General features: G+C 54.3%; 2 protein-coding genes across 2 annotated transcripts in view; one reads left to right on the top strand and one right to left on the bottom strand.

Moving 5' to 3' along the window:
- Nucleotides 1–275: 275 nt before the first annotated feature.
- Nucleotides 276–5,138, top strand: RRAS (RAS related). Its single transcript, XM_034946531.3, has 6 exons — nucleotides 276–480; nucleotides 3,300–3,387; nucleotides 3,504–3,606; nucleotides 3,703–3,811; nucleotides 4,578–4,696; nucleotides 4,770–5,138. Exons 1-6 carry the CDS (start codon nucleotides 328–330, stop codon nucleotides 4,852–4,854), a joined length of 657 nt encoding a protein of 218 aa, XP_034802422.1. The 5' UTR covers nucleotides 276–327; the 3' UTR covers nucleotides 4,855–5,138.
- An 8,849-nt stretch (nucleotides 5,139–13,987) lies between these two features.
- Nucleotides 13,988–15,107, bottom strand: part of PRR12 (proline rich 12) — a 35,835-nt gene continuing 34,715 nt past the window's right edge. The window contains exon 14 of the mRNA XM_034946289.4: nucleotides 13,988–14,970. Within this exon, the coding sequence (XP_034802180.2) occupies nucleotides 14,824–14,970 (147 nt within the window). The 3' untranslated portion in view covers nucleotides 13,988–14,823. The remainder of the gene's footprint in view (nucleotides 14,971–15,107) is intronic.

Genomic DNA, 15,107 nt, shown 5'->3' with positions numbered 1-15,107 from the left:
AAAGAATAAATTCTTATTAGCATAGCCACGCCCACAGACCGCCCTCCCGCTGAGAGCGCGTGGCGCCGCTCAGGGCAAGCACAGGTTTCTCATTAGCATAGCCCCGCCTCATTCGGAATTCCCCTTCGCAGCGAACGCCGTTCCCTTTCCCTTATTAACATAGCTCCTCCCTTTCTTTGGCCCGTCCCCCTCCTTAAGTGTCCGGAGACGCGAGCCCTCCTTGCCAGAGCTCATGTTTATGCAGTAGCCTCATTAGCGTAGCCCGCCTCCCGGGTCCCGCCCGGCTCCCCCGCAGGCGGTAGCGAAGGCAGCAGCAGCGGTGGCGACATGAGCAGCGGGGCGGCGTCCGGGACAGGGCGGGGGCGGCCCCGGGGCGGGGGACCTGGGCCCGGGGACCCCCCGCCAAGCGAGACACACAAGCTGGTGGTCGTGGGCGGCGGCGGCGTGGGCAAGAGCGCGCTGACCATCCAGTTCATCCAGGTAGTGGGCCCTCACCCGGGAGGGTGTCCCCCGGGACCCAGAACTGAGCCCTTGGGGGGATCCCCGAGACCCCTTTTCCTCCTTGACCCATCACTGAGACCCTCCTATAAGGCCCTCTAATCTTAAAAGATCCCCACGGATTGTAACCTAAACTCTTGGAGAGCCTCCATCCCCTGCACGGGGGACCCTTCCTTCTGCACTCGCATCCCGAGACCCACCATTCCCTCTCCCAGTGCCTAAGACCCCGCTTACCTGCTGACCTGGCTTTGAGCACCTCCTGGGAGCATGCTAAATACAAAATACTCACCCCATTCGGACCCTAAGCACTCCCAGGACCCCCACCACGCCCTCGGTGCCACCTTCCACCACCCTGAGCCCTATCTCCCCCAAATCCCAGTCCCCAACTTCCCCTCTAAGCCATTGAGAGCCTTCCTGGAAGAATGCCAGTGCCCAGCACCTTTGAGATTCCACCACGTTCGATTCTTTTTTTTTTTTTTTTTTTTTTTTTGAGACAGAGTCTCACTCACTCTGTCGCCCAGGCTGGAGTGCGGTGGAGTGCAGTGGTGCGATCTTGGCTCACTGCAACCTCTGCCTCCTGGATTCAAGCAATTCTCCTGCCTCAGCCTCCCGAGTAGCTGAGACTACAGGCGAGTGCCACCATGCCTGGCTAATTTTTGTATTTTTTAGTAGAGACGGGGTTTCACCATATTGGACTGGTCTCGAACTCCTGACCTCGTGATCGGCCTGCCTTGGACTCCCAAAGCGCTGGGATTACAGGCATGAGCCACCGTGCCCGGCCCCACGTTTGATTCTTAGCCCCTTCCATGACCGCCCCCAGAATCTAGAAATTCTACCCAGACCCTGGCCCTGAGACTCTTCTGGGACTACCCAGTCCTAAGAGAGTCCTGCTCTCCGACCCGAGATTTAAAAAGAGATCCTGCCCCTTGGCCATTCCAGAAATCTCCAAGACCCCAAGTCCTGACAATCCCCCATTCCCGGAGGCCCAAACCTCCACTCTCCCACCCCACCCCCAAGGAAAACCAGCCCCTCCTGCATCCCACGCTTTCTCCACTGCAACTCCCTGAGCCCCTCTCAGAAACCCTGAATAGCTCTCAAATCATCTCCATGGAAGAAGCCCCCAGATTCTTGGCACCCCCAGAAAGATCTACTCCTTGGGAGTTTCTCTGACCCCATAAATGAACTCAATGTTTCTAAGACTGTATATACTATAACCTCCCAAAACCCCTGAGCCACCTCCGGGCTGGCTCCCAGTTCTCAGCCCTGAGCTTCTCACGCTGTGCTCTGAGGTCACGCCCCTAACTAGCCCCAGAACCACAATCCCTCCCAGGGCTTGGTCCTTACAGCCTCCCTCCAGGACAAGCCCCTCACCAAGCACCCCTCTAACCGACAGATGCAGCCTTCAGACCCCTAGCCTCCACATCACCCCCTTTCCTGAAATTCCACCCCAGCCCGGGAAACGTCCTCCCCATTCCTGAGGGAGGTCCTCCCAGCTTCAAAGAAATCCTAGAAAAGTGTCTTGGCCTGACATGCTACCGCCAGAGGCCCCGGGGCCCCAGGACACCCCCCTTACCCCCACCAAGAGACCCCTTCAAGGGCCTGGGAGGGAGCCCTGCTTGTGTAGAGAAAGGCCCCAGCCCTGGGCCCCTTGCACCCAGAGGCAGTCCCAGAGCTGGCCAAAGGCCTGGCTGGCAGCGGGCAGGACCCAGGCAGGAAGGGAGGGGCCGGGGCCCGAGGGTGGGGCAGCCTCTCCGCAGCCGGATTGGAACCGGGACCTTCCCCTGGGAGGAGACGCTGGAGGCCGCCTGAGCAGGAGGAGGAGACGGGGGAGGAGGAGACGGGGGAGGAGGAAGAGAGGGAGGAAGCAGAAGAGGAGGGAGAGATATAAACAGGCAGTCTGGACAACAACGCCTCCGATAACTGATACATTCAATATTCAATGGGGATTTGCTCCGAATCTTGCCAGTGCTGGATGGAGTGTAGTGCTGTTCTTAGCCTCCTTTTTCAAATGAGGAAACTGAGGCTCAGAGAGGGGAAGTGATTTGTTCAGTGTCACACAGCTAGGATGTAATCACGATGTGGGACATGTACCTTATACCAGAAAGAGAGGACCAGGAGTGACTCAGAGAGAAGAAGACTGGTAGGAGGGGTGGGGGGCAGGGAAAGGGGGGCAGGGGAGCAGCTACCCAAAGAGAAGGGGACAGAGACCCAGAGAGAGAGAGTAATAGAGACTCAGAGAGACAGAGGGGACAGAGACCCAGAGAAAAGGGGGCAGAGACCCAGCAACAAGGACAGACATCTGGAGAGAGAGAGAAGGACAGGGCAGGGCGCAGTGGCTCACACCTGTAATCCCAGCACTTTGGGAGACCCAGGCGGGCGGATCACCTGAGGTCAGGAGTTCGAGACCAGCCTGACCAACACAGCCTGACCAACACATCTCTACTAAAAATACAAAATTAGCCAGGTGTGGTGGCGCATGCCTGTAATCCCAGCTACTTGGGAGGCTGAGGCAGGAGAATCTCTTGAACCCAGGAGGCGGAGGTTGCAGTGAGCCGAGATCTCGCCATTGCACTCCAGCCTGTGCAACAAGAGCGAAACTCCGTCTCAAAAAAAAAAAAAAGAAAAAAAAAGATTCAGAGAGACAGAGGGGACAGAGACCCAGAGAAAAGGGGGCAGAGACCCAGCAACAGGGACAGACATTTAGAGAGAGAGGGACAGAGACTGAGAGAGGCATCCCAAGGGCAGGGCTTTGTCCTGTCTGCCGGGGCACTGCAGTAACTATCCTCTCCCCACCCCGCCAGTCCTACTTCGTGTCTGACTACGACCCCACTATTGAGGACTCCTACACGAAGATCTGCAGTGTGGATGGCATCCCAGCCCGGCTGGACAGTGAGGGCGGCAAGGATGGATGATGGATGGGGGTGGTGTCAGTGGGGGCTGAGGGCTCTTGGGGGTGACTGGGGGGAGCCTGGTCCCCACGATGGCCCCTCTCCCTGTCTCTGCAGTCCTGGACACCGCGGGCCAGGAAGAGTTCGGGGCCATGAGAGAGCAGTACATGCGTGCTGGCCACGGCTTCCTGCTGGTGTTCGCCATTAACGACCGGCAGAGGTGACAGGGGTTGCTGGTGGCGGAGCAGTGGGTGGGTGTGGGGAGGACCTGGGCTCTGCAGCTGGCTGGACCTCATGCCTCTGGCTTCACTCGCAGTTTCAACGAGGTGGGCAAGCTCTTCACGCAGATTCTGCGGGTCAAGGACCGCGACGACTTCCCCGTTGTGTTGGTCGGGAACAAGGCAGATCTGGAGTCACAGCGCCAGGTTCGGGACACCCCTCTTTCTGGGGACCCCATCTCAGTCTGGGAGGCTCCTTCCAGCACACCTGTCCCCCATCAGCATCCTCCTCTGTTCCTGCAGTGCTGCGACTGCCACTGTCACACAGCTCACCTAGATGGGTTACCCCCAAACTGGACCTTCAGGGTCCCCGGCATCACCGAGCAGAGGGCCTAGCATGCAAGTGTCCTCAGGAGAGGCTGCTGGACGGAACAAAGGACATTCACCCCCCGTCTGCCAGCTCTCTTTGCCCCTTCCTCGCATTCCTCCCTTCCAGCCAACCTCCCACCAGCCCCAGCACCTCCCCTGCTCATGGCCAGCCCCCTCCATGGCTCCCCAGTTCCTCCCCAGGTGCCAGATGCCCCGCACAGTTGCGCCCCTCCTTTCCCTGCTCCCATCACTTCCCCCACAACAATGATTTCCACACAGAACTCATCCATCTGGCGAAGGCTTTGGGGATTTCCAGGCTTTGGGGTTCCGCCGGCCTCTGCCGGGAACACCCTGACTTCCCTGCCTGCCCACTCCTGGTTATCTAAGGCATAGCAGGGCAAGTGCCCACGAAGCCTGCCATCCCTTACTTAGAAGACACCAAGCCCCTGCGGCATCTCCCTCCATAATCTCTCAGGAGCTCTTCCTCTTTGAGTTCTCACAGTGGGTCACCTCTCCTAGAGTATCCAGCCTGCCTGTCTGTCTCTCTGGCTGCGGTCACCCTGAGTGCAGGGACCTGACTCCCCCGTGTCCCCCGTACCCCCAGGTCCCCCGATCAGAAGCCTCTGCCTTCGGCGCCTCCCACCACGTGGCCTACTTTGAGGCCTCGGCCAAACTGCGTCTCAACGTGGACGAGGCTTTTGAGCAGCTGGTGCGGGCCGTCCGGTGAGCCAAGTCCCCTTCCTGTCGTCCTTGTCCCCAGCCCTTCCACTCCAAACTCACTGGCGTTTTCCCACAGGAAATACCAGGAACAAGAGCTCCCACCGAGCCCTCCCAGTGCCCCCAGGAAGAAGGGCGGGGGCTGCCCCTGCGTCCTCCTGTAGCCCAGGCAAGAGAGAAGCAACCACCACAAGCTCTCGGGACTAGCTGCCTTCGCACCTTGCTGTGTGACCTGAGGCCCTCACTGAGCCTCAGTTTCCTCATCTGGGTCTCCCAGGACACATCACATACCCACCCTTACTTCCTGGCCTCTTCTGGGCTACTGCCACTGTGTGCCTTCTGCCAACGCCTCCTGTCCCCACCTAAGCCTGGTGGGGGTGAGGGGCTCCGGGTCACTGCTGTATATAACTCCCCTCCCCCAGAAAAATAAATGTCACTGCCAACGTCAGGAGGTGCTTTCTAAAAAGGTAATGAGGGTCGGGCACTGTGGCTCACTCCTGTAATCGCAGCATTTTGGGAGGCCAATGCGGGAGGATCGCTTGAGTCCAGGAGTTTTTGACCAGCCTGGGCAGCATAGCGAGACCCCCATCTCTTAAAAAAAAGTGTGGGGGAATGAACTCTGGGAAGGTGAACGAATTCAGGGCACACATGTTCTAAGGCCTCCCTCCACCTAGAACCCTCGCATCTAGAACCTATTGCTTGGGGAGGAGCAGAAGAAGTTTATAAAGCACAACCAAGTGCCTAGACCCCCCACTTTCCCTTCAACAGGGCGATTCTACCCTTTTCTGTTTTTGTGTGTGTGTGTGTTTTTTTCTGAGATGGAGTCTCACTCTGTAGCCAGGCTAGAGTGCAGTGGTGTGATCTCAGCTCACTGCAACCTCCGCCTCTTGGGTTCATGCCATTCTCTTGCCTCAGCCTCCCAAGTAGCTGGGACTACAGGCGCATGCCACCACGCCCCCAGCTAATTTTTTTTTGTATTTTTAGTAGAGGCGGGGTTTTACCATGTTAGCCAGGATGGTCTCAATCTCTTGACCTTATGGGTATTTTCTTGGGATAAACTTTGAACATCTGATGAAGGAATTTTTTTTTCCTAGAAAGTTATAGAATGCGCTCTTCAATATGGTAGGCAGAAGCTACATGTGGCTATTTAAATTAAAATTAAATAAAATTTGGCTGGATGCAGTGGGTTATGCCTGTAATCCCAGCATTTTGGGAGGCTGAGGTGGGCAGATCGCTTAATCTCAGGAGTTCGAGACCAGCCTGGGCAATAAAGTGAGACCCCCCCCCCGCCCCCATCTCTACCCAAAATACAAAAATTAGCTGGGTGTGGTGGCACATGCCTGTAGTCCCAGCTACTCAGGAGGCTGAGGTAGGAGGATCGCTTGAGCCTGGGAGACAGAAATTGCAGTGAGCCAAGGTGATGCCACTGTACTCCAGCCTGGGCGACAGCAAGACTGTCTCAAAAAATAAATAAATAAATAATAAAAAAAATTAAAATAAAGGCCAGGCGCGGTGGCTCACACCTGTAATCCCAGCACTTTGGGAGGCCCACGCGGATGGATCACCTGAGGTCGGGAGTTCAAGACCAACCTGACCAACATGGTGAAACCCTGTCTCTATTAAAAATACAAAAATTAGCCGGGCGCATTGGTGGGCGCCTGTAATCCCAGCTTCTCAGGAGGCTGAGACATGAGAATAGCTTGAACTCGGGAGGCGGAGGTTGCAGTGAGCCGAGATTGTGCCATTGCACTCTAGCCTGTGCAACAGAGCGAGACTCCGTCTCAAATACAACAACAACAAAATAAAAAATATTTTAATAAAACTTAGTTCCTCAGTCAAATCAACATTTCAAGACCTCAGTTGTCACATGTGGCTACTTTTTTTTTTTTTTAGACAAGAGTCTCGCTCTGTCACCCAGGCTGGAGTGCAGTGGCAGGATCTCCAGTTGCTGCAACCTCTGTTTCCTGGGCTTAAGTGATTCTCCTGCCTCAACCTCCTGAGTACCTGGGACTACAGGCACATGCCACCATGCCCGGCTAATTTTTGTATTTTTGGTAGAGACGGGGTTTCGCCACGTTGGCCAGACTGGTCTGGAACTCCTGGCCTCAAGTGATCTGCCCACCTCGGCCTCCCAAAGGGCTGGGATTACAGGCGTGAGCCACCGCACCCAGCCTCTAGTGGCTATCTTAATAGATAGGGCAAATAGACAACATTCCTATCATTGCTGAGTGGGCTATTGGATAGTGCTTTCTAGAACATTCCAATAGAACATTCTAGGACATTGGAGACAGGCAGCAACTCAGCTGGGTGTGGTAGCTCACGCTTGTAAGCCCAGTACTTTGGGAGACCGAAATGGGTGGATCACTTGAGGCCAGGAGTTTGAGACCAGCCTGGGCAAGAGCTAGACTCTGTCTACAAAAATAGAGACAGGGAGCAACTGCTACAAACCCTGCCTGTCCCACTCTCACCTTCAATGTATATCGAGAAGGGACAGGTGGGTAGAATGGTGTCCAAGCAGCTGTCTGGCAAGTCCTCATTTTCAGAAAGTTCCCAGTAGCACTGACATCTGAATCTAAACACTTAATCCAATTTGGGGTCAGTGTGGACATCCCCCATCCAACCCCCTATTCTGTCCTGGGAGAAGCAGAAGTGTTGGGTGTCTTAAGGCCACAGTGGGTAAATGGATGACACACTTCAGTCTGGATACCCAAAGCCCATCTGTGTCCTAGGAACACTTCGTTTTTTACATTTTATTTATTTATTTGAGACAGGGTGTCACTGTGTTGCCCAGGCTGGAGTGCAGTCGCGTGATCACAACTCTGTAGCCTCAACCTCCTGGGCTCAAGCAATCCTCCTGCCTCAGCCTCCCAAGTAGCTGGGACTACGAGTGCACACTTGGCTAATTTTTCATTTTGTTGTAGAGATGGGGTCTCGCTATGTGGCCCAGGCTGGTCTTGAACTCCTCCCTTTAAGCAATCCTCCTGCCTCGGCCTCCCAAAGCTCTGGGATTACAGGCATGATCCACCATGCCCAGCCTGGGGACACTTAGGACTCTCCCACATCCAACCTAAGCTCTGGTGGGGGGAGGAGCAGTCCTGCCCACTATTTGCTACCCTGGAAGGCTGAAGCCAACTGGAGACCACTGTCCACCCACCTCCCAAGCCTGTGTGACCGGCCATCTTTAAAGCCCCAGATCTACCCACCACACCAGGCTAAAAACCTCAACCGGCCGGGCGCGGTGGCTCATGCTTGTAATCCCAGCACTTTGGGAGGCTGAGGCGGGTGGATCACAAGGTCAGGAGATCGAGACCATCCTGGCTAACACAGTGAAACCCCGTCTCTACTAAAAATACAAAAAATTAGCTGGGCCTGGTGGCAGGCGCCTGTAGTCCCAGCTACTTAGGAGACTGAGGCAGGAGAATGGTGTGAACCCAGGAGGTGGAGTTGCAGTGAGCCGAGAATGCGCCACTGCACTCTAGCCTGGACGACAGAGTGAGAGTCCATCTCAAAAAAAACAAAAACAAAACAAAACACCTCAACCGAGATGTCCCCATGCCCTGAACTTGAGGCTCCACCTGACACCTATCAGCAGTCAAACATCTGCTCCCTATACCCAGGCCCCTGATCCCTGAATGCTCTACTGGCACCCACCCTGGAACCTGCTTCCTAGTCCTAGGGTGGAGCATGGCCTTTGCATGACCGGGCTGCCTGAATTCAAATCCAGCTCTGCCACCTCAGTCTCATCTGTAAAATGGGGGCAAGTACAAAGCTACTTCACAGGGTGAGCACGAGACTAAAGGAGACGATTGCAGAGGAGGAATGAGCCCGGCGCATACTAAGTGCTCACCATCAATGACTGTGGCTGACATGTCTCCATTCTGCCCCAGAACCATGAATGTCCCTCTGTATCCCGGATTAGAACACGGATTAGCAGGCTGGGCACAGTGGCTCACGCCTGTAATCCCAGCACTTTGGTAGGGCAAGGCGGGTGAATCACCTAAGGTCAGGAATTCGAGAGCAGCCTGGCCAACATGGTGAAACCCCCCTCTCTACTAAAACTACAAAAATTAGCTGGGTGTGGTGGCGGGCGCCTGTAATCCCAGCTACTTGGGAGGGTGAGGCAGGAGAATCGCTTGAACCCGGGAGGCGGAGGTTGCAGTGAGCTGAGATCGTGCCGTTGCACTCCAGCCTGGGCAACAAGAGCGACACTCTGTCTCAAAAAAAAAAAAAAAAAAAACTGATTAGCTAAATATCCCTTTCCGGGTTCTATTATCACAGAATCTTTGGCCTGTTCTCAACCTTCTGCCCTGGGAAAAAGTACAGCTCGGATGTACTGTGTCACATGTTGGCTCTCTTCCCCGCTAGGAACTCTGCACACCAGGGGTCCACCCCTGCTGGATGGGGAGTGGTGGGGCAAGAGGGTGGGCAATGTTTTGATCAGTTTCCAAACAAGCTCTGACACTTCCACCTAAGCCCCAGCTGCGGGTACTGAGCCCCCAACAGGAAGGAGTCCTGTGCCAACATCTCTCTTCCCAGATCTCACCATCCACATGCCCCCTGCAGAGGATCAGAGGCTTTCCTGCACTGCCCGATGGGGCCAACTTCTTGGCTGGGGCACCCTGCTTCTAGTAGGACCAAGATGCACTTTGAGAAGGTGATTAAAGTTACCGCTTGCCCCCAAATGCTCAAGACAACTGGCAGACCATTTTTGGAAGGTTTACAGCCACTAGTGTCCCAAAGATCAACACACAACGGCAAAAAGGCTGGCATCTCCCTAGGTACTGTTAGTGCCAGAAATTATGTATTCGGTTCCTCCCCTCCCCTGAGCTCTGGCAGGCCCTAGCAACGATTCTAAAGCTTTCCAGGTTTTGATGTCCCCATCTTTTTTTTTTTTTTTTCAAGACGGAGTCTCACTCTGCCGCTCAGGCTGGAGTGCAGTGGCATGATCTTGGCTCACTGCAACTTCCATCTCCCAGACTCAAGCAATTCTTCTGCCTCAGCCTCCCAAGTAGCTGGGATGACAGGCACCGGCAAGCATGCCCGACTAAATTTTTTTTTTTTAGACAGTATTTCACTCTTGTTGCCCAGGCTGCAGTGCAATGGCGCGATCTCGGCTCACCGCAACCTCCGCTTCCCGGGTTCAAGCGATTCTCCTGCCTCAGCCTCCTGAGTAGCTGGGATTACAGGCATGCGCCACCACCCCGGCTGATTTTGTATTTTCAGTAGAGACGGGGTTTCTCCATGTTGGTCAGGCTGGTCTTGAACTTCCGACCTCAGGTGATTGTCCCACCTTGGCCTCCCAATTTGCTGGGATTACAGGCATGAGCCACTGTGCCCGGCCATACCCGACAAATTTTTGTATTTTTAGTAGAGGCAGGGTTTCACCATGCTGGCCAGGCTGGTCTCGAAATCCTGACCTCAGGTGATCCACCCACGTTGGCCTCCCAAAGTGCTGGGATTACAGGTGTGAGCCACCACGCCCGGCCAATGTCCCCATCTTTATCTTTCTCTGTGTCTCTTTGTTTTCTGTCATGTTGTGGACCTCTGTTAAGCTTCTCTAGATCTCCTGCTACAGGTCACAGGAGCTGCAGGCCAGGTGCTCCAAACCGGTTGTCTTCCTTCATTTTGACAAAAGCCCATTTAATGGATGGCAAAGGTGAAGATGGGGTCTGTTACCCAATCTGCCTGGTTAGTGCTGCAGCTGGGATTCTAATCTGGGCAGCTGGATGCCAAAGGCCAACCACAAGGTGATTCTGTCCCTAAAGGGATGATTCCTGACCTCACTGTCCACGCTCACAACACTCCACTCCCGGCCGAGTGTGGTGGCTCATACCTCTAATCAATCCCAGCACTTCGGGAGGCCAGGGCGGGTGGAGTACCTGAGATCAGGAGTTAGAGACCATCCTGGCCAACATGGTGAAACCCCGTCTCTACTAAAAACACAAAAATTAATTGGACCTGGTGGCACGTGCCTGTAGTCCCAGTTACTCAGGAAGCTTGAGGCAGAAGAATGGCTTGAACCCAGGAGGCGGAGGTTGCAGTGAGCCAAGATCGTGCCACTGCACCCAAGCTTGGGTAACAAAGCGAGACTCTGTCTCAAAAAAAAAAAGAAAAAGAATACTCCACCCGTTTTCCATCCTGGAACTCTGACCTGGGACAATGCCAATCCTTTGGCCTCAATTTTAGCTTTTTTTTTTTTTTTTTTTTTTTTTTGGAGACATGAGGATCTCGCCATGTTGCCCAGGCTGGACTCAAGCAATCCTCCTGCCTTGGCCTCCCAGAGTGCTGGGATTATAGGCATGAGCCACTGTCACCTGGCATTTGGCCTCAGTTTGACAGCCTAGTCCAGGACCTTGAGTGTATGGCTTTCCATCAAAGGCTGCACCCCCACATGCTATAGGCCACAGTTCAAGCACAATAATGGTTTGTACTCAGCCCTCTTAACTCAATGATTCTAGAAAGTTCATGATCCTTTTTTAAATTTTTTGAGATGGAGTCTCACTCTGTTGCCCAGGCTGGAGTGCAGTGGCGCGATCTGGGCTCACTGCAACCTCAGCCTCCCGGGTTCAAGCGAGTCTCCTGCCTCAGCCTCCTGAGTAGCAGGCACAAGCCACTATGCCTGGCTAATTTCTGTAATTTTAAGAGAGATAGGGTTGGCTGGGCACAGTGGCTCATGCCTGTAATCCAAGCACTTTGGGAGGCCAAGAAGGGCAGATCATGAGGTCAGGAGTTCGAGACCAGCCTGATCAACATGGTGAAACCCTGTCTCTACTAAAAATACAAAAATTAGCCGGGAGTGGTGGCATGCACCTGTTATCCCAGCTACTCACAAGGCAGAGGCAGGACAATCGCTTGAACTTGGGAGGCGGAGGTTGCAGTGAGTCAAGATAGTGCCACTGCACTCCAGCCTGGGAAACAGAGGGAGACTCCGTCTCAAAAAAAAAAAAAAAAGAAGAGGGTTTTTACCATGCTGGCCAGGCTGGTCTCGCTGGTCTCAAACTCCTGACCTCAGGTGATCCGCTCATCTCCACCTCCCAAAGTGCTGGGATTACAACCGTGAGCCACCACGCCTGGCTTCATGGTATATTGTTGACTCACCCATTATGGTTCTCAAATGCTACTATCCATCCTCTAGTCTGAAACCAGGATCTAAAATCTGTAACATGTGGCCAGGCACGATGGCTCTTGCCTGTAATCCCAGCACTTTGGGAGGCCGAGGCAGGCGGATCACGAGGTCAGGAGATCGAGACCATCCTGGCTAACACAGTGAAACCCTGTCTCTACTAAAAATACAAAAAAAAAAAATTAGTCGGGCGTGGTGGTGGGCGCCTGTAGTCCCAGCTACTTGGGAGGCTGAGGCAGGAGAATGGCAGGAACCCAGGACGCGGAGCTTGCAGTGAGCCGAGATTGCGCCACTGCACTCCAGCCTGGGCAACAGATCGAGATTCCGTCCAAAAAAAAAAAAAAAAAAAATCTGTAACGTGATGGTCTAGAGTCCAGATTTGTCCAACCCACCTTATTTTGTTGTTGTTCTGTTTTGTTTTAGGCTTTTAGCAGCCTGAAGCCATGGTTTTTAGTTTCTGTCTCTAGTAATAAACAAAAAAGAGGGATGAGGAAGGGGCTTTACTGGTACAACAGAAACTAAGAACCCATGACTGTATTGTCTCCTTGGACACCCCTGGAACAATACTCAAGGTTCTAGAACGATGAGGGTTCTCCCTGAATCTCACCTAAAAGGGCATCTGGAATGCTGATGTTCCACCCTCAAATCTCACACTGGGTCCCTACCCACGGACTAAGCCAGGGTTCTGGAACACCAGTGGTCCATCCATCCAGGCTCTAGAATGACAACAGCCTGTTCACTGCTTCACAGACTGGGTTCTAAAATATTGCCAGTTGACCTCCACATTTTTTATTTTTTGAGATGGAGTCTCGCTCTGTCAGCCAGGCTGGAGTGGTGCAATGGCACGATCTCAACTCACTGCAACCTCCGCCTCCCGGATTCAAGCGATTCTCCTGCCTCAGCCTCAGCCTCCCATGTAGCTGGGATTATAGACGCACGCCACCACGCCTGGCTGATTTTTGTATTTTTAGTAGAGACGGGGTTTCACCATGTTGGTCAGGCCGGTCTCGAACTCCTGACCTCAAGTGATCCCCCCCACCCCGGCCTCCCACAGTGCTGGGATTATAGCCGTGAGCCACCGTGCCCAGCCAACCTGCACATTTTTAACATTCTTGTTCTAGAACACGGTTCTTCAAACTTGAATGTGCTTGAGAATCCTCTCGGCATTTTACTAAAAAGTGGGTTCTGATCAAGTAGACCAGAGCAACAGCCTGAGATTCTACATCTTTTCCTTTAAGGGTGGGAGGAGGGGAAACAGCCCTATTCAACCTGCCCTCTCCTCATCTGCTGCCTGTGCCGATTCTACATTTATACAAGCGCTTGGGGAACTCCAAGAGTGCTGTACCATGGACCACTCACTTGGATTCAAGAATACAGGACTTGAGGCCGGGCGCAGTGGCTCACACCTGTAATCTCTTTGGAAGGCTGAGGCTGGCGGATCACTTGAGGTCAGGAGTTCGAGACCAGCCTGGCCGACATGGTGAAACCTGGTTTCTACTAAAAATACAAAAATTTGCTGGATGTAGTGGTAGGCCCCTGTAATCCCAGCTACTTGGGAGGCTGAGGCAGGAGAATCGCTTGAACCGGGGAAGCTGAGGTTGCATGAGCCAAGATCGAACCACTGCACTCCAGGCTGGGTGACAGAGCGAGACTCTGTCTCAAAAAAAAAAAACCAAAACAAAATACTACAGGATTTGAGCTGGGTGTAGTGGCATGCACCAGTAATGCCAACTACTTGAGACTGGGGCAGGAGGATCTTTTAAGCCCAGAAGTTCAAGGCCAGCCTGGGTAACATAAAGAACACAGGGCCAGGCACAGTGGCACTTGCCTGTAATCCCGTCACTTTGGGAGGCTGAGGAAGGAGGATCGCTTGAGCCAGGGAGTTGGAGGCTGCAGTGAGCTATGATCATGCCACTGCACTCCAGCCTAGGTGGCAGAGCGAGACCCTGTCTTTAGCTAAAAAACAAAAGAAACCCCCCAGTGATAAATATTTGTTGTCTGAAGTCATTAAATTTCAGGGTGGGATACTCTGCTGTGCGGGGACACAGAACATATGCCAGCCTCAGGCCCCCCACTGCCCAGGGCTCTGGGAAAGTCCCGTTCCAGAACCTCTGCCCCTGCCACCACCGCCACCCACCCCAGCGCCGCAGGACAGAGGCACTCCAGCCTGCCGGTAAAGTGTTTGCCGTTGGGTTTTCGTTTGGCTGGTTGTGTGTACACAGTGTATACAAGTTGAGTTGTACAGAAGCCCAAGAAAGAGCAAGAGACAAAGGGTGGTGGGAGCAGGGGGTGGGGCGGGGGCGAGAACAGGGAGGAGGGGAAAGGAGACCGATAAAAAATAGAACCACATCCAGACAACAATGGGGGATGGGCAGCGGGTGGGGGCCAGACACAGACAAATCGCTGTAGAAAAGGAGTGGGAGGGGCAGAGAGAGGGGACCCTTCTCCCCCCTCCACCTCCCCAAGCCCCTGCCCCAGGTATGTACAATAAATAAGATTAAAAATAATTAACAAGATGCGTTTTCCCCTCCCACCTGACGCCAAATGCCCTGGGGAGGGAATGGCCTTTAGCAAAGATCTTGGCCTGCAGGGGGGACTTGGGGGGAAGGGGTCCCCCAGCTCTCTGAAGCCACCCCACCCCCCCCCCCCAGCCATACATAGACTTTTCCTATACATTATGTACAAGGTGGAGGGGGCGGGGGCTGTGGCTGTGGAGGGGGGGTCGGGGCAAGGGGAGAGGGAAACCGTTACTAAATAGACATTTATACATATATATAAATAATTTCTCTGTACACCGAACAGTGGGAGGAATGGGGAGGGAGTGGAGGGGGCTTGGGAGAGGGGGGGAGTCGGACTTTGAACCCTGCCCTGGAGGGGGCAGCACAGACACACCCTGACCCATGACCCCCTTTCCCCGGCGACGGAGCCCAGGTGTTAGCTCCTGAGGACACGGTTCTGTCCCAATTCTCGGTTCATGGAGGAGGCGCCCCCCTCACAAGCTGGGGCGGGGTCACCCGCAGCGGCTGTGGGCCTGTGCTTGGGCCAGCAGGTCACTGAAGGAGTCAAAGAGCTGTTCCAGCCATGGCTGGTTCCGCATGCACTGCTGGACCACCTCCTCCTGGCCCAGGTCCTCGGCGCCGCCCTCGATGGCCAGGGTCTGCAGGGGTCAAACATGGCACTGGGGAAGGTGGCACACCGGCCTCTGGGGAGGGAAGGGGCTGGGGCATGGGGCCTGGGGTGTCGGATGTCAGTGTCCCAGGGAGACCAGGGCTGGGGGCTGCATTCTTAAGTCCA

Source organism: Pan paniscus, chromosome 20 (assembly GCF_029289425.2).
Source record: "Pan paniscus chromosome 20, NHGRI_mPanPan1-v2.0_pri, whole genome shotgun sequence".
Taxonomy (NCBI): Eukaryota; Metazoa; Chordata; class Mammalia; order Primates; family Hominidae; genus Pan; species Pan paniscus.
The sequence above is the reverse complement of the archived record's forward strand: the minus strand, read 5'-3'. Positions and strand labels throughout refer to the sequence as shown.